Source organism: Cervus elaphus, chromosome 14 (genome assembly GCF_910594005.1).
Source record: "Cervus elaphus chromosome 14, mCerEla1.1, whole genome shotgun sequence".
Classification (NCBI taxonomy): Eukaryota; Metazoa; Chordata; class Mammalia; order Artiodactyla; family Cervidae; genus Cervus; species Cervus elaphus.
The window spans coordinates 55,600,898-55,618,760 of NC_057828.1; the positions used below are offsets into that span (position 1 = coordinate 55,600,898).

Below are 17,863 nucleotides of genomic sequence, written 5' to 3' on the forward strand. Positions count from 1 at the left end.
ACTTTTTGTATGATTCTATTTACATGAAATATCCAGAAGAGGTAAATCTGTAAGGAGAGAAAGCAGATTTGTGGTTGCCTGGGGCTAAGGGCTTGGAAATAAGAAATAAGAAAGTGACTGCTATTGGGTGTGGGGTTTCTTTTGGGGGGTGATAGAAAATGTTCTAAAACTGTGGCGATGGCTGCAGAACTGTGTGGATATACTAAAAAACAATGATTTATACACACTGGATAAATGGTATGATATGTGAATTTGAGCTCAATGAGGCTGCTTAAAGAAAAGAATATGTCTGCAATCACAGGAGGCCTTTCTAGTCTCAGCCATGTGGCTTATTAACTCACTGGCTGGCAGATGGGAGAGGGCCATGAATGTAGCGTGAGCTTGCTCACCGGTGGGGGTATTTCCATGGGGAGCTTCCTGGAAAGCTTAGGTTTCTCTCATGGCTAGGATGGAACCTTTGAGGACCCCCAGCCCACTCCCACCCCTCAGACACAGAAGACTCCAAGTACCAGAACCAAAATGATCACTCCCACGCCTGTTCCTCACAATCTCGCCTCACACTTTTATTGTTAATTTTCTTCACATGTCCTCTTCTGCAATCCAAACCCACGCTCGAAGACCATCACTGACCAGGAAACACCGCTTTTTAAAAAAACAAAAAACCCAACCCACCCACCCCCATTTTCATGATTGGAACATTTGTGACAGTTCTCCTGATAGGCTGAGGGTTGGAGGCTGACCAGCACGTTTGCACATGCAGAAAAAATGAGTGTCCCCCAGCCCTCCCACCACATTTTCCAGAATTTTCCACTGGCTGAAGGCGACTTTCCAAGCTTTGGGTTCGTGGGCCTTCCTCGCTGCTGAAAGGAAAAACAAACCCTCAAGAACTGAGAGGCTGGGGTACAGTTCACGAGTGTCAACATGGAAGGGACAAAATCATATCGTTAGGATAAAGAACGGCCACAGATTTTCATGCTCATGAGGGTTAATTTTAGGAGTGGGCCAAAGGATTCCAGTTTGTGAGAATTTAAAAGAAATCATGGCCTGTAGCTGGGAGGGTGGGAAAAAGGATGGGGACAAGCCAACAGTCAGCACTTTGCTGCCCACGTGAGGCTCTCAACGAAACTTTCCTCCTGGACCGTTATCAGGCCCCATGCTGCAGCCAGTCGACGGATTCATTAAATAACACAAGTTATAAAACTTTAAAAATGGGGCATTTACAGTCAGGGACATAAATACGTGCTTTTAAAAGTGTCTACATACATATTTACAGAGTTGCAAGATCAACCGTAATAGCCCTGAAAAAAGTCCCTTTTTTTTTTTTGCATGACCATTCCTACATACTCTAAAGGGTCCCCTCTTTCCACTTTGGGTCTGGCGCATCACCATCAAAAATGGGGCTGAGAAGACAGCACCAAAGTGGTCTCAGACATCCTTGTCTGGGGTCTGCCCCAAAGGCACAAAACCCAAGACCCTCACTGAACTGGGTCCAAACTCCTAGCTCAGCTCACCCGTTTCTCCGAGACATGGACTGCTCCATCAGAGACGAAGCCAGCTGCATTGTTCCCTGGCAGGCGATGGACGGTCTCGGGAAATCTCTTCCCCACCGCCCCACCCCCACCCCCAGGCTTTTTAATCGTCCAACTTATTTTTCGTTTCCCAGTTTCTGTTTGTTTGTTTCCCTTTTCAGCCAATTTGAGAAGCACAGACACTAAAGGTGTTGATGGTCCCACCAAGTGAGGCAAAGAAGCACACGAGGAGCTCGCCCCCTGCCCCCACCAGATGCCTTGCTATCCCTGCCTCTCCCAGGGAGGAGTCTGATCTATAAATGGAGACTAGGACTTTCTCCCGGACGCACAGGGCCTGACAAATGAGAACGGCAAATCTGGAAACGACTCAAGAGCCAGCGGCTCAGATTGCTCAGGCAGAGAGAAAAGGCTTCCAAGTGCAAGGGCCAAGGGGGATGATCAGCAAGGCTCCGAAGTGTCTACAGGCTACAGATTCCCAGAGACATTGGGGTGAGGGAAGGCGGGCGTGGGGGGAGGGGGAGGGGGGCCGTGGGGGGTGTGGGGCAGGAGCAGGGCTGGCCAGAAGGGGATCTTGGCCTCCTCCTGAAGGCCTTGCTCAGACAGGGCTGGAGCTGACCCCTGGGGCCAGACCCAAGTCCCCGCATGGCAAAAGACAACCAGAGAAGCAAAAAGCAGGATCAAGGAGCTCTTGAAAAATTGCATAGTAGGAGGGGCCCCTCCCAATAGGAAGGCTGAGCTGCAGGTCACGGCCTGGGGACAGCACCCGCATGTCGTCCTCGGTGCCGAGTCAGCCACCCTCCAGCCTCCCTGGGGTTCAGGACCCTCGTCTGAAGACCACAGGCACACGCATTCGCACACACACATGCACGCACACACATATACACACGCACTCCTTCTCTCTCGCAGGCTCATGGATCTGGAATACGTCGGTACTTCCTGCAGGGCAGAAGGCCAGTCCCTTTGGCTTCACTGACTCCAGGTCACTTCAGGTGCTGAGGAGAAAAAGAGAAGAAAAATAACAATGACGGCTACATATTCAAGTGCCTACCTCTTCGGGCATGGTCCCTCCACTGAATTTTTCCAGTTAAATCACTTTCAGAAGTATACCACCTGCACAGAAAGAACATGGCTTGATGAACTGTTAGTGAACACACCTGTGTGACCAGCACCCCGATGGGGAAACAGAACATGACCAAACTCCCATCAGCCCCACCCAGGCGCCTCTTGAGGATACCCACCCACCTTCACCCCCTAGAATAACCACTCTCCTGACCTAATTACCATAGATTGCTTTTACCTGTTTTTATTTATTTTTTATTTTTGGCTATTTATTTACTTATTTTTGAGTCTTCAGTACTGCAAGCAGGCTTTCTCTAGTTGCAGTGAGCGGGGGCTACGCTCTAGTTGCTGTGTGCAGGCTTCTCACTGTGGTGGCTTCTCTTGTTGAGGACCCTGGGTTTCGTTGACCCTCAGCATGTGGAATCTTCTGGGACCAGGGATCAAACCCATTTCCCCTGAATCGGCACTTGGATTCTTAACCACTGGGCCACCAGGGAAGCCATAACCCATTTTTTGACTTAAATAAATGGAATCAATTGGTACATGTGCCTTCTGGGCCTGGCTTCTGCATAATGGTTTCGGAGGTGCACCCACCTGAGGATGCACATGCTCATCGAGCATGTGGCCCTGGTTCTTTCAGTCTATGCTATGGATTCTAGTACAAGGTCAAGCCACTCTCATCTGCCTAGCCCACAACCCATGCACAGATGGGTGGTTTCTAGTCTGGGGCCATCATGAGTAATGTCGATAGGACATTCTTATATGTGTCTAGAAGACATGTATGGTGCACACGTGTACGTATTATGCTAAGTGGAAATGCTGGGCAGTAGGGTGTGCGTATATAAAATATGAACATGTGGTAAACATGTGTACACACTTCTGCTGAGTGTACCCCTAGCAATATAACTGCCGGGCCCTGCGGAAGGCATAGGTACAGCATCAGTAGATACTGCCAGACAGTTTTCCAAAGTAATTGCACTGTCACTTCATTCATGCTAATACACTAAACAACCCTGGTGGCAGGTGACACAGATCCCCGTTTCAATGGAAGAGACAGGATCAGAGAGGAGAAGGAACCTTTACAAGGTCAGTCTGATGCACAGAGATAGGGTTAAGCCCCATCCCGAGCCTATGTGTGCCCTGTGTCCTGGGGGAGTGGCTTACTCCTCATCCTTCCTCCAAGAAAACCCTGGTTATGGTGCTTGGCACAGAAAGCCAAGCCCATGGGTGACTGTTTAATGACATTTGTTGCCCAGGGTTGACTATGAGCCTGGAGTCGGGCTAGGCCAAGTTCAGGGGCTCAGTTCTCTCCTCCAGTGGAACTGGTCATCATTTACTATTAGTACTACAAGTACTATCTACTATTGCTATTACCACTACTAATAATAATATAATAATTCAGTGAAAAGAATAATAATTATATCGCTGATTTGTGGGAAGACTTACTACATACCAGGCATACTAAGTGCTTTTCATGTGCTAATCTTTGCGGTCCTGACAATATAACCGTGAGAGGCATATGCTCATCCCTTGCTATCCACAGGGGACTGGCTTCAGCACCCCTTAGTCATGTCCAACTCTTTGCGACCCCATGGACTGTAGCCCACCAGGCTCCTCTGTCCATGGGATTCTCCAGGCAAAAATACTGGAGTGGGTTGCCATTTCCTCCTCCAGGGGATCTTTCCCACCCAAGGATTGAACCCATGTCTCCTGCATCTCCTGCACTGGCAGGTAGGTTCTTTACCACTGAGTCACCTGGGAAGCCCTCAGAACCCCCAAGGATACCAAAATCCACAGATGCTCAAGTCCCTTATATATAGTGGTGTAGTGTGGAATTATCAACCTAATTTACAGATGGGCAAATTGAAACATGGAGAAGTGAATTACCTATCAGGATTATTGGAATGGGGATTCAACTCCATAAAGTGTGCTCCTATGTCAATTTCAACTCCCCGCGACCTCAGACCCCTTGATGGGGCTGGAAAGAGAGCTGCTCCTGGCGGAGCTAGGTGACTTAGAAAGAGGGAGCCTCCTTCCGGGTGGAGGCCGGCATGCACCCTGCTCATCTGAGCAGGAGCAGCAGGAGGAAAGGAAGGCAGGCCAGCGTGCAGCAGCCTGCCATCCCCCCTGATCTGGTGTGGCTCATCTATGTGAGCTTCCTGTGGGTCATCAAGTGGGATCCATACAAGAAGCCATCTTGCCAGACCCCGACCGGAAAGGCAGCCCTCCAGGGAGGAGACCCCAGCAGCAGACTGGACCCCTGGGACTGGAGCTGAGGGACAGCTGGCCGAGGCTGTGCCAGAGGGGAGTTCACCTATCACAGAGACCCTCCACCATCCATTCCCAGGACCCCATGGGAGGGCCAGTGTCAGGAAGCCTGCCCCAAGGCTGGCCAGTCTTAGCTAAAGGAGCAGTGACAGCCAAGAGGAGCATCATATGTTGACCAGACAAGTGAGAAGTGCCAGTCCCTGCCCCAGACAGCCCTTCCTAGTCCCTACCCTGGTCAGCCCCTCCTAGACCCTCAGGCACAAGTCTGGTTGGTGCCTAGGACTGGAAAGAGACAGAGGTGAAATAGGATGTGCAATGGGAGTTTCACGCTGAACTAGGCAATGTGGCATTTTGTTACACCTAAAAGTGAAAGTGCTGGGCTTTGCCTGAGACATCGTGAGAACACAGAAGAGGGGGCAGTGGAAGGCAGGTGCTGGAGAAAAGCCAAGCTGCCCTGTGGTGGTCCCTCACTTGGGTCAGGCTGTCCAGTACGCTGGTCACAGAGCCTCTACCTGGGCGAGGGCAGGAGGATGAACAGCAGTCCTGGGTGCTCTGGGGACATCTTCATTTTCTTCAGGACAAAGTCCAATGCATGTACCCTGGGCACAGACCACAAAGCCCATGGTCCATCTGGCATCAGAAGACTGACCCCAGGGCTGACACTCGCCCCTCTGTCTCAGCTTCCCCTATCTATAAATAGAGGGTGCTGGCCTATACATCCCTTCCTGTGCTAAAATCCTTTGCCATGGCATCTCAAAATATCATTTGGAACTGTGTTAAATAGTGCTATGGACTGAATTGTGCCCCCACTCCAATATCCATCGCCTACTCATGATTGTACTCTAACTCCCAATGTGATGGCATTTGGAGGTGGGGCCTCTGGCAGGTGATTAGGTTTAGATGAGGTCATGAGGGTGGGGCCCTCATCATGGGATTAGTGCCCTTGTAAGAAAAGATGCTTCCTCCTTCTGCCATGTGAGAACATAGTCAGAAAGTAGCATCCGCAGGCCAGGAAGAGAGGTCTCACTAGAGCCCAATGATCCTGGTACCCCTATCTTGGCCTTCCAGCCCCCAGAAATGTGAGAAGTAAATATCTATTGCTTAAGCCCCCCTGTCTGTGGTATTTTACTATGGTGGCCCAAACAGACTAAGACAAATAGTATAAGTAAGATTTTTTTTTAAGTCATTTTTTAAGTGGGCAAAAGACCTAAACAGGCATTTCTTCAAAGAAGACATACAGATAGCTAATAAACACATGAAAAGATTCTCAACACCTCTCATTATTAGAGAAATGCAAATCAGAACTACAATGAGATATCACCTCATACAGGTCAGAATGGCCATTATCAGAAAATCCACAAACAACAGTGCTGGAGAGAGTGTGGAGAAAAGGGAACTCTCTTGCACTGTTGGTGGAAATGTAAATTGATGCAGCCACTATGGAAGACAATATGGAGACTCCTTTAAAAAACTAGGAATAAAACTACCATAACGACCCAGCAATCCCACTACTAGGCATATACCCTGAGGAAACCAAAATTGAAAAAGATACTTGCATCCCAATGTTCACTGCAGCACTATTAACAATAGCTAGGACATGGAAGCAATGTAGATGTCCATCAACAGATGAATGGATAAAAAAAGTTGTGGTACATACATACAATGGGATATTACTCAGGCATAAAATGGAACACATTCGAGTCAGTTCTAAGGTGGATGAACCTAGAGCCTATTAAACAGAGTGAAGTAAGTCAGAAAGAGAAAAACAAATATTGTATGTTAACACATATGTACAGAATCTAGAACGATGGTTCTGATGAACCTATTTGCAGGGCAGCAACAGAGATGCAGACAGAGAGAACTGACTGACAGACACGGGAGGGAGAGAGGAAGGAGAGGGTGGTACGAATAGAGAGAGGAGAATGGAAACATATACACTACCATATGCAAAATGGACAGCCAATGGGAATTTGCTATATGATTCAGGCAACCCAAACCAGGACTCTTAACAACCTAATGGGGTGGGAAGGGGTGGGAGGTGGAAGAGAGGTTTAAGAGGGAGGGGACATATGTGTGCCTAGGACTGATTCATGTTGATGTATGGCAGAAATCAAGGCAATATTGTAAAGCAATTATCCTTCAATTAAAAATAAAATTTTTAAAATAATAAGTTATACATACTTATCATTGTTTAGTTGCTAAGTCATGTCTGACTCTGCGACCCCATGCACTTTTAGACCACTAGGCTCCTCTGTCCATGAGATTTCCCAGGCAAGAATACTGGAATGGGTTATCACGTCCTTCTCCAGGAAATCTTCCTGGCATACTTATTTAAAAATTTAAAACATAAAAATTTTTAAATTAGGGAAAAAATTAAGTAAGATTTTAAGGAGCACGTTTCAGTCCCTTTGAAATTAAACTGTTGAGCTCTGATCATTCACTGTTGGTGAGTATACAGAAAAAGCTGTGAGCTGCAGAGGCAAATGAAATTGGGTTTCTAGGCATCCAAGCACCCAGCTTGGGAAGTTGCACTCATCTGAAACTAAGTGGAAAAGAACATACCTGTCTAGGGTCACACGCGGGCCCCAAAGGAGGGCCTGAACCTGCAAGGCCTGCTTACATTTGAGACTGCAGTAGCCGACAGAAACACCCTAGTCTGTGCAGAAATCACTCCAGCTGCACCTGACCCTCTCTTAGGCTGCAAAGAACACCTGCTCTGAGCTGAAAGCCACATCCAGCCAGCCCGTCAGCATGAAAGTCCACATAGCTGCCACAGGGGTGATCCCAGGACACGTGGGGCCGGAGTGGGGAACTGCTCAGCCCTCATGGCCTGCCGTTCTCCAGAACACTCTAGCCAAGCCTCTCCTCTCGGGGCCCCCATTCTCCCCTCTGTGAAATGGGTGCGGGGATGGAGTTCTGGGCCACCCCGTCCTGAGCAGCATCCATCACACCGTTGCTCCACCCCACTCCTGACTGAACTCCCAACTCAGGAGCTGGGCCCCAAGAGGCAGGCTCAGTGTCAGCTCCACAGACAGGCTCTCAGGGGGAAGTGGGTTTTATATCCAGTCCCCTCCAGAATGAACTCCCAGAGAAATAAGGCCAGAAACTCCACCTGCTGAGGGAGGGAGAAGGGAGCGAGCCATGGGGAGAGGAGAGGTGGGAGGAAGGCTCAACACAGAAGACCCCAGAGCTTCAAAACCCAGCCCCTCTTGCCTTAAACAACTTCATTCTCATTCCAAACAACCCTGGCCACATTAGGCAGGCATCCCTGAACCTGAGTGGGTCCCAGAACTTCAGGGCTGCCTGCTAATGCAGATTCCCAGGCCCTGCTCACCAGTGTGCTCATTTAGTAAATTGGAGTGGTACCCTGGGGTCTGTATTTTTAACCAGTACCCCCATCATCTGGGCTTCCTGGGTGGCGCTAGTGGTAAAGAACCCGCTTGCCAATGCAGGAGACTTAAGAAACATGGGTTCGATCCTTGGGTCAGTAAGATCCCCTGGAGGAGGGCATGGCAATGCACTCCAGTATTCTTGCCTGGAAAAATCCCATGGACGAGGAGCCTGGCGGGGTAAGGTCCATAGGGTCACAAAGAGTCAGACATGACTGAAACAATAGCACACACGCCCCAGTCATACTTGAAATGCTGGTCTTGGGGACACAGTGAAAGAAGACATGCCATGTCACCAGCAGAGAAACCCAAGCCAGCTCAAGGTCAGTAGCAAAGCCCAGCCCATCAAGAGGAAAAGTCCAGCTTCCATGAATGAATTAGGTTTCATCATCAGAAAACCTAGAAAGAAGCTCATGGTTCAGCATAAATCTCAGTTTTACATTTTACGAATTAATATTACTTCCACTTTCAAGTACATGATAGAATAGCCTTTTCTGGGCTTAAAGCCACTGAAGTTTTCAAGTGTTGTATGATCGCTAACACTTAGACTTACCTGGTGTTTATTCTGTGCCAGGCAAGGTTCTAAGTGCTTTCATACATTTGACACTTGCAATTCTCACAATCATATGAAATAGGTACTATTGTCATCCCCATTTTATAGATGTGGAAACTGAGGCTCAGAGAGAGAGAGAGGTCCTGCAGCCCATAAGTGACAGAACTGGGATGTGAACCAGGTGGTCCAGGGTCCACATGTTCACCCAGTCCCAGCAGGAAGGCCTCTCAGCACACAGCACAGTGCTCCAGGAGTCATCACGCCCAACCCCCTCTCTCCTGCCCAGCCCACCCCCAAGCCCTGCCCCCGAGAGCCCCAGGAGGCTCCCCCACCCTCTGAGTACCTGTCAGGGAGCAGGCGAAGCACCTACTCTTTGAGGAGGGATCCCTGGAGCTGGGCTGCAGCTGTGGCCTTGACATTCCTACCCTGTCTGGTGATGTACGGGGCAGCTGGCGGAGGACATCGGGATGCCAGGCGGAGACTGTAGCTGCGTGGGGAGAGGAATAACACACAGCGTCACCAGGGGCCCAGCCCAATGGGTGTCCCAGGCAGCACCTGGAGGGCCTTGGTGCTGATGCACTCTCCGGGCACCTTGAGGCCAATGGGAGGTGAGCTTTAACAACCACCATGCTCCATCTACCTGCTTCCCTCCGCTGGGAGGCACTGGGCCGGGAGAAGCATCTAACTGCCAGGTTCTGAGATACTGCACAGGGCAGGCCCACCCTGAGGACCCCGACTGGATGGGCGGGTAAGCCAGGAATGGACACTTGCTGTGAAGATGGCAGCTTGACCGCTTCCCCACCTGCTTCCGTGGGCATTGCTCTCCCCACAAAAAGCATCTGAGTATGCTCTGGTACCACGTTACAACCATCACTCGCAGAAAGGAGAGGAGGGAGGGCTGGGTCCCCTCCAGGCCATTAACTCTGCACCTGGCAGCCATCCCAGTCTCACTGTGCCAAAAACGTTTGTGTCAGGGGTCTCAGAGAGGGTGTAAACCAGGATCCCTTGACACTGTTTGGTCCTATTTGCTACTACAGCCCTTCAAACAGAATTTCTTTTTCAGGAAAGCATTATTATTATTATTTAAATAGCTAATGCAGAGACTTCCCTGGTGGTCCAGTAGGTAAGACTCTGTTCTTCCACTGCAGGGGACACAGGTTCAATCCCTGGCCGGGAAACTAAGATCCTTCATGCTGTGTGGTGTGGCCAAAAAAAACAATAATAATAAAAATAAAAACCCAAATACTCTATTAAAAAAAAAAAAAAGGTAACCAAGACCATTATTCTTCCCCTTCCTTCATCCAGCTAACTCATACTCATCTTCCAGATCCTAGCTGGAATACCACCTCCCCCAGGAAGCCTTCCTTCTCTAATTCTTGGATGAGATGTCCCCCTTGTGGGTTCCCACTGACCCTCCTATTTCTCCATCACAGCACTTGTTATACTCAGTCACAAGCAATCACAGAATCATGTGTCAAATTCCCTCAGGAGCTATGCGATCTCAAGGTCAGGGCCCTTGTCTTGTTCGCTGCTGCATCTTACTTTAGCGTCACAAAAACAATTATTTGTTGAATAAGAGCAACACAAGGACTTCCCTGATGGTCCAGTGGTTAAGAATCCACTTGCCAATGCAGGGGGCACGGATTTGATCCCCGGTCCGGGAAGATCCCACAGGCCACAAGGCAACTAAACCTTTGAGCTACAACTACTGAGCCCACGTGCTGAGAGCCTGCGTTCCACAGCAAGGGCAGCCTTCCAATGAGCAGCCTCCTTCCAATGAGCAGCCTCCTTCCAATGAGCAGCCTGCACACCTCAACGAAGAGCAGCCCCTACCCACTGCAACTAGAGAAAGCCTTCACGCAGCAATGAAGACTCAGTCCAGCCAAAAAAAGAACGACACATACGGTGCCCAGAATTGTGCTATTTTACGTATAGCAAGTGTCTTACTCTTCATACATGGTGGATACTCTATTAACTCTCATTTACAGATGGGTAAACAGAGGCACAAAGTGGTCAAGTAACTTGTTCTGGGTCCCAAGTCTGTCTTTCTGGGTAGAAGAATGGAAGTGAGGCTGGTGTGCTGCTCTCGTCCAGGTGTTGGCCACAGCCCGCTCTATTGGACAGGGCTGAGCTAGGAAGGAGGTCCATCTCAAAGGTGAAACATCACGGTTTCAATTACAGGTTCTTAGCCAGGGCACAGATTTGGCAATGTCTGGAGACATTTGGGATCATCACATCTGAGGGCAGGGATACTGCCACCCAGCATCTGGTAGGCGGGGCCAGGGATGCTAAACTAAACATCCTAAAATGCATAGGATGCCCCCACGACAACTGATCTGCCCAGATAGTAAAAGCACCATGACCTATCAAGAATGCGTACTCAGCCTCTCAGCTGTGTCCAACTCTGTGTGACCCCATGGACTGTAGCCCACCAGGCTCATCTGTCCATGGGATTTTCACAGGCAAGAATATTGGAGCGGGTTGCCATTTCCTCCTCCAGGGGAGCTTCCCGACCCAGGGATCAAACTGTAGTCTCCTGTGTCTCCTGCATTGGCAGGCTGATTCGTTACCACTGAGCCACCTGGGAAGCTCTACCAGAATAGAAGAACGTATAAACAGCCCCACACCAAAGTTGTCAGAGGAAGATTTCTGTCCCCTCCACAAACCGGATCCCCTCTGAGGACCTAGCTCTCAGTCGTGGCTCGGGGCTGCACCTGCTTCGATTCCTCCCCTGCACTGTGTGATCCAGCCTGAGCAAGATTTAAGGCAGAAAACAGAGACCCAATGCTCAGCAGCAAGCCTGTGCCCCAGATAGACCAAAAGGTCCATGAGGTGGTCTGTGGGGGGCATGCCAGGGTGACAAGACCCCTTAGCCAGGTGACTCAATGCTGGGAGGGGACAGTCAGCTGCCAGGCTGCCTGGAAACACAGATGACCTGCAGAATCTTGTCCAGCTAAAGAATAAGGGACAGTCCTGGCACATGGCAGGTACCCCATGCTGTCCCTTCTCTGGGGCCGTGTCTCCAGAGGAATAGAGCAGGACAAATAGCAGCTTTGGGGACAACAGGCTAGTATCCTCAATTTCCAGTTCCTTCCTCTCACTGTCACCATCATCACACATCTATCAAACATTCAGAAACCTAATCAGTCAGGGACTTCCCTGGTGGTCCACTGGTTCAGAATCTGCCTTTCAATGCAGAGAGTGTGGGTTCAGTCCCTGGTTGGGGGATTAAGGTCCCACATGCCACAGGTAACTAAGCCCACGTGATCTAGAACCCATCCGCCGCCAACAAAAGATCTTGAACTCCACAACTGAGACCTGATAAAACCAAATATAAATAAATAAACATTAAAAAAAAAAAAAAAAAACACCCTTATCAATCAAAGGTGATACCTCGACCTCCCAGCCTTCTCCAGCTGCCATGGGTACCTCTGCTCCCTTATGCTCTCTTCGACTCTCAGGCTCCTGCAGCCCCACAGCCATTGACATTCAGGAGCAGGTTTTCTTCTCAATGCTAGGTGTCTACCTGGTCAGGGGCAAGGTCCGCAGAGGTGGGTGCCTCTCGCCACCCCTCACACACTGCCCAGCCTCATGGAGGGTAACATGGGCTAACATGCACAAGGACCCCTGTGATTCCCAAGTGCTCTCTCCTCTGTTAATCTGGAGTCTGCCAGCAGCCCAGGTGGAAGGAAGGAATAAGTGCTTTTAAACCCATTTCACAGATGAGGAAAAGAAGGCTCAGACAGATGGAGACTTTCCTGGGGAGCAAATTCCAAGTCTTTCAGCTTCATGAGCCACAATTTTGCAGAGGGACACTAAGTCACCATCTGGGTGTTTCCTTAAGGGACTGGGGTGGTGATATCCAATAGGACAGTCTCCTTTCTGATTGTGAAACCTTTTCTCTGGTTGGAGAACTTGTGAGAGCCCCGCAGCTGAGATGTGTAGTGTCAAGAAACCAGATATTCTTAACCCACAAGGACCTCAGGATTCTTCGGTCCCGCTCAGTGGCTGTGTGACCTTGGCAAGCCACGAACCCTCTCTGAGCTCGTTTCACCACCCAGAAAATGAGAAGGGCAGTTTTATTATTTTTTTATTTCATAGGGCTACTGTTGTTCAATCACTTAGTTGTGTCCGACTCTCTGCAGTCCCATGGACCGCAGCACCCCAGGCTTCCCTGTCCTTCACTATCTCCTGGAGTTTGCTCAAACTCATGTCCATTGAGTCAATGATGCCGATAAAATACAGTATCAATGAGCATGGTGTTTTGATTATGGCCGCTGTGGGGTGGAAGAGGCAGCACGGCCGTCAGAGGCCTGAGTGCGAGTTCCCACCCTCATACTCACTGGAAAGCCTCCCTGACTCCTGGCCTCCAAACCTCAGTCTCCTCATCTGTAAAATGGAGACAACCTGTGTAGCCTGCTAATGCAGAGCTGGGCTAGAGAGGGCCTGGGAGTGAAGGACCCTTGGCCTTCTGAGAAGAATTCAGCAAGAGGGGGATGTTTCTGAATGTCCAGGGGAGTGAATGTGAGGGGAGGGAACATGGAAGCAGGAAATGCTGGGCCCTGCCCACTCTGTCCGCCTTCATCCCTCTCTTCCATCACCTGGTCGGGTCTTCTGCACAGCTTCCACACTGGCTCCCCTCCCATCTGCTCTCCTTCCCTAAGGTTGTGACATGTCCCCAAACCCAGGGCTCCCAGCGGAGACCAAGCTCTTACACGCACAGCCCATCCCCGCTGACCTCCCAGCCACCTCACTCCTTCGGCTCCTTTCTCCCCAGCTCCACAAGACTTCCTTCAGCATATCAATGTGGAGCCTTCCTCCCCATGGCCTTCAGCCCCCGATGCTCACCAGAGTCCCCTGAAGCTGCCCCCTGGCCTGTGACATCAGATCTCTGAGATGGCCTCAGGCAGCAGCGTCTTTTAAGATCCAGAGAGGTCTCAACAGGGGTTGGGGGCGGGCTGGGAACCAGTGCCCTGCAGATGGTCTGGGGCTGGCCCCCTTAGTTATCAGCCCACACAACCCCCACCTCCAAGGGTGGCTCCATGTTATCTATGAGAGAGTGGTGAGTGCGGGTCTAAGACTACAGAACCGGGCTGGGTCTGCTCATCACTGCAGCCTTCACACCTAGTTCTGAGTGCATGGACAGCAGACCCTCAAAACATACTGAATAAAGGAGTGAATGACAGACTTAGAACTTGTGGTTGCCAGGGGGAAGGGACAGTTAGGGAGTTTGGGATTGACATGTACACACAATGCTATATTTAAAATGGATAGCTCCAAGGATCTACTGTACAGCACATGGAACTCTCTCAATGTTACGTGGCAGCCTGGATGGGACGGGAGTTTGGAGGAGAATGGCTACATATCTATGTATGGCTGAGTCCATCTGCTATGCACCTGAAACTACTCCAGCATTGTTAATTGGCTATACCCTGAAACAAAATTTAAAAGTAAAAAAAAAAACAAAAAAAGCAGTGAGTGATCCTAGACCCTAGACATCCCCCACACAGGCTTCTCAGACACAGAGATCTGTGCACATTCAGTGCAGAAGCCAGAACCCTGCTTAAGTGGGCCCCTCGAGCATCCTGCCTCAGAACCTTGTAAGATGGGTGACGCTCATTATCCCGAATCCAAGGCGTCCAGAAAGGGCAGGACGACCACTTCTTCACTGTCAGAACCACCCCACACCACAGTCTGAAGGAACCAAGAGGGCAGAGTTGTCCTGTTTGACCTTGAGGGTGTCATTTATGTTTCCAATAGTCCATTCCTGCAGACCCTGCCCAGAACGTTTCCCCCAGGAGTCACAGGGCTCCCTGTCTCTCCTTCAAGTTCTTGTTCAAGGGCCTCCTTCTCATTGGACCTCCTTCCCAAACACTCTATTTAAAATAGCAAATGCTCTGCCCTCCAGTCCATTTTTCTTTATTGTATGTATTCACTTCATCAACACGCTCGGTGTCTAACTGGCCATTTGCTTTCTGACTCCCTTGGAGGCATTTTGTCCCTGATGGACCCACCCCTAAACCCGTGCCTGGCACACAGTAGGGGGCCTTTCATTATTTGCTGGATAGATGGTGTGTCTGCTACCTGCCAAGTGCTTTGCCAAGGAAGCTTTGGTGAATGGTGCACATTGAGGTCTTCACCTGGTCATGGTCTATGTGTGACTCAGTGATGCCTAAAGGGGAAAGCGCTTGTTTTCAGAGGGAGACTGATGCCATGTGCGAGGTGGCCAAGACTGGGGCCTCTGGGCTCCCAAGCAGCCACGTTCTTTCTCAACCCCCAGTGGCTTCTGGTGAAGGAGGCAGCAGATACCCTGAACTACACATGAGAAACAAAAGAGAAAGAGCAGGAGGGAAGACCAGGGTCGGGGAGAAGATGGGAAAAGGTGACGTGGAGAAGGGCCCAGTGCAGGTCCCAAGCAGAGAGAGTGATGCAAGGACCTGGTGATCTAACAGGGTTGGTCTGTCTGCATGGGGTGTCTGCACAAGCTGATGACTCACAGGCGAAGCAGGGCAGCACCTCAGCTGGTCTTCCTGGAGCTTGAACTCGCTGGGCTCTGGGGACCTGGGGAGAAGGTGACGTCAAGGAGCAGGGCCCATACCTGATCTCTCATCTAGGGGCAGAGGATGCTGGGGCCTGGGAGATGAAGTGGCAACAACAGAAACTAAGGCATGCCTAATAGAAATGAGCTAAAGCTGCCAATCACTGAACAGATCATTTAATGACATGAAAAGGCAATTCACAGAGAAGTCCAAAGCTGATGAATATGCAAAGATGCCCGGATGCCCTGCAACTGTCTAGGAAGAGTAGTTAACACAAGAGGCCGCCTTCCCAGGTCAGACTGGGGACAGGTGCCATATGGGTGGTGCCCACAGGTGAGGGAAGGTGAGCAGGATGAGGGCTGCCCCCAGGTTCCCTGACACCTGGGGAGGCTGAGCCCACCTGCCCCCACCTCCCGAGAGCATCTCCTCACTAGGTCGGAACGTCAGAGAGGGAAGAGGGGGTGGAGGGGAGGGTCTTATAGGCCTGGGTTAGTTGGGAGCCAGGCTATCCCTCTGGGCAGCAAGTGACGTGACCCGATGTGGCCACTGTGTTGGACACAGCAGGATAAGGAAGAACAGAGCTGGGAGACCGGTTAGTCCAGCAAGATGGTGGCCAAGGACATTGAGAAGTGAGCAGTGGATTTGGGATACATTTTGGAGCTGGATGTTGCGGGTGGGGCAGGTGGATGAGAGTCTAGACAGATTCCAGGGTGGGTAGTTTGTTTAACTGAGAAGGGGAAGACAAGAGAAAACTTGGTGGGGAGGTATGTTTTGAAAGGATTACCTTTGCAACGTTCACTAGACACCCAAAGGAGACCTCAAAGAGGGTGAATTAAATGAAACTAATGAGTTTGGGGTGGGTCAGAATTTAGGTGGACTGGACAGGCTCGGGGGAGGGGAAACGGGTGGGGGTGGGGGTCCAGGGACTCAGGATGGGATGTGGAGGAATAGGGGATGACCATGAGAGTGGTGTCCAAGTCGACATGTATTTCAAGGAGGAAGAAGAATTAACAGTGCCCAACTCTGCGTACGTGTCAAGGAAGATAGAGAACCGATCGCGGCATTTAGTTGCCCAGAGGCTGCGGGTAACCTTAGTAACAGCAGCTTCCAGGACATGGTGGAGACAAATACCTGAGAGAAGTGAGCTCAAGAGGGATGGGGAGGAGAGGAACTGGGGCAGGGGTCCAGAGAGCCCCCACAAGGAGTTCAAGGTCAAGGGAAAGGGCTGCCGGTTCCGGGACAGGCTCTCGGGGTCTCCGGGGTCCCCACCCTGCTCCCCACCAGGCCGCCTGGGGCTTCTGAGCAGAGATCCCTGCCTGCACCCCCCTGTTTGCCTCTTCCGCCTGCATGAGTCAGGTCAGGAGGAATCTCTCGGGACACAACCCCCAGAGCTGGCTGGCCACGCAGCCGCCGCGGAGTCTTACATAACCCTCCGTAAATTCTCAGAGAGTGATTCATCTCAAGTCAAGAGTCTGACGTTCAGCACTTTTGCAGGCAGCGAGGGAGAGGTAAAGGGTGTGCAAGCCGATGCCCAGGTGAGATAAGCTGAGATGACGTTGACATTCCCTGGAGGTGGGGGAAGCCTCAATAGATGGGAGCCGAGGGAGCCACTACCTGCTTCCTGGTACCCACCACTTCCGGGAATGGTTGGCTTCCGAAGCAGGCTCCACCTTCGCTCCAGGGAGGCCCCGCCCACTCGAATGGGACCGCCCCCAGCCTGAGAGTCAGGCGTGGGAGTAGAGGAACAGTCCTGGGATGCCGGAGCCTGAACTTCAGTCCTTGAACCACCACCCATAACTTGTTATGTGACCTCTGGAAATGCTTCCACCTCTGTGAACCATGGTAGTCTTGCTGGTAAAATGAGGACGTCAAACAAGGGGAAAAGGTAATTGTGTCATTATTGAGTGCCTAATATGCCCTGGTCTTCTCTAGGAGCATAGAGTCCCTTGGACTGCACCAAGATCAAGCCAGTCAATCCTAAAGGAAATCAACCCTGAATATTCATTGGAGGGACTTGACTGATGCTGAAGCTGAAGCTCCAATACTTTGGCCACCTGACGTGAACTGACTCATTGGAAAAGACCATGATGTTGGGAAAGATTGAGGGCAGGAGAAATGACAGAGGACGAAGTGGTTGGATGGCATCATCGACTCCATGGACATGAGTTTAAGCAAGCTCCAGGAGATGGTGAAGGACAGGGAAGCCTGGCGTGCTGTAGTCCATGGTGTTGCAAAGAGTCGGACACAGCTGAGTGACTGAACAACAACTATGCCCCAGGAGTTACTGTAGGGCCTTCATTCCTGGATGGGATGGTGATGACCTGCATCTCAGAGAGGAGGAGATGGAGGCTCAAGAGAGGTGAGGAGGCCCCACAAACATGCTGTCTCGGCCAAAAGGGGTACAGCCAAGATCTGAAAGACCGCCTGACACCAAAGCTTGGGTCCCTTTCCGGACAGAGTCCTTGTAGTGACAGGGATCAAAGAGCTCTTTTCAATATTCCAAAGGGCCTGAAGGAGTGACCTCTG

At 50.6% G+C, this 17,863-nt stretch overlaps 1 protein-coding gene across 5 annotated transcripts in view; it reads right to left on the minus strand.

Moving 5' to 3' along the window:
* Window positions 1–538: 538 nt before the first annotated feature.
* PRDM2 (PR/SET domain 2) overlaps window positions 539–17,863 on the minus strand; it is a 132,369-nt gene continuing 115,044 nt past the window's right edge. For 2 of the 5 annotated variants that reach the window (XM_043924512.1, XM_043924506.1), the window contains 2 exons: window positions 9,142–9,285; window positions 539–2,521 (listed from right to left, as the gene is read on the minus strand). In XM_043924512.1, the coding sequence (XP_043780447.1) occupies window positions 2,496–2,521; window positions 9,142–9,285 (170 nt within the window). In that variant the 3' untranslated portion in view covers window positions 539–2,495. Of the gene's footprint in view, window positions 2,522–9,141; window positions 9,286–17,863 lie in introns of those variants that run through there. The other 3 variants (XR_006345081.1, XM_043924508.1, XM_043924507.1) reach the window with 3 other exon arrangements.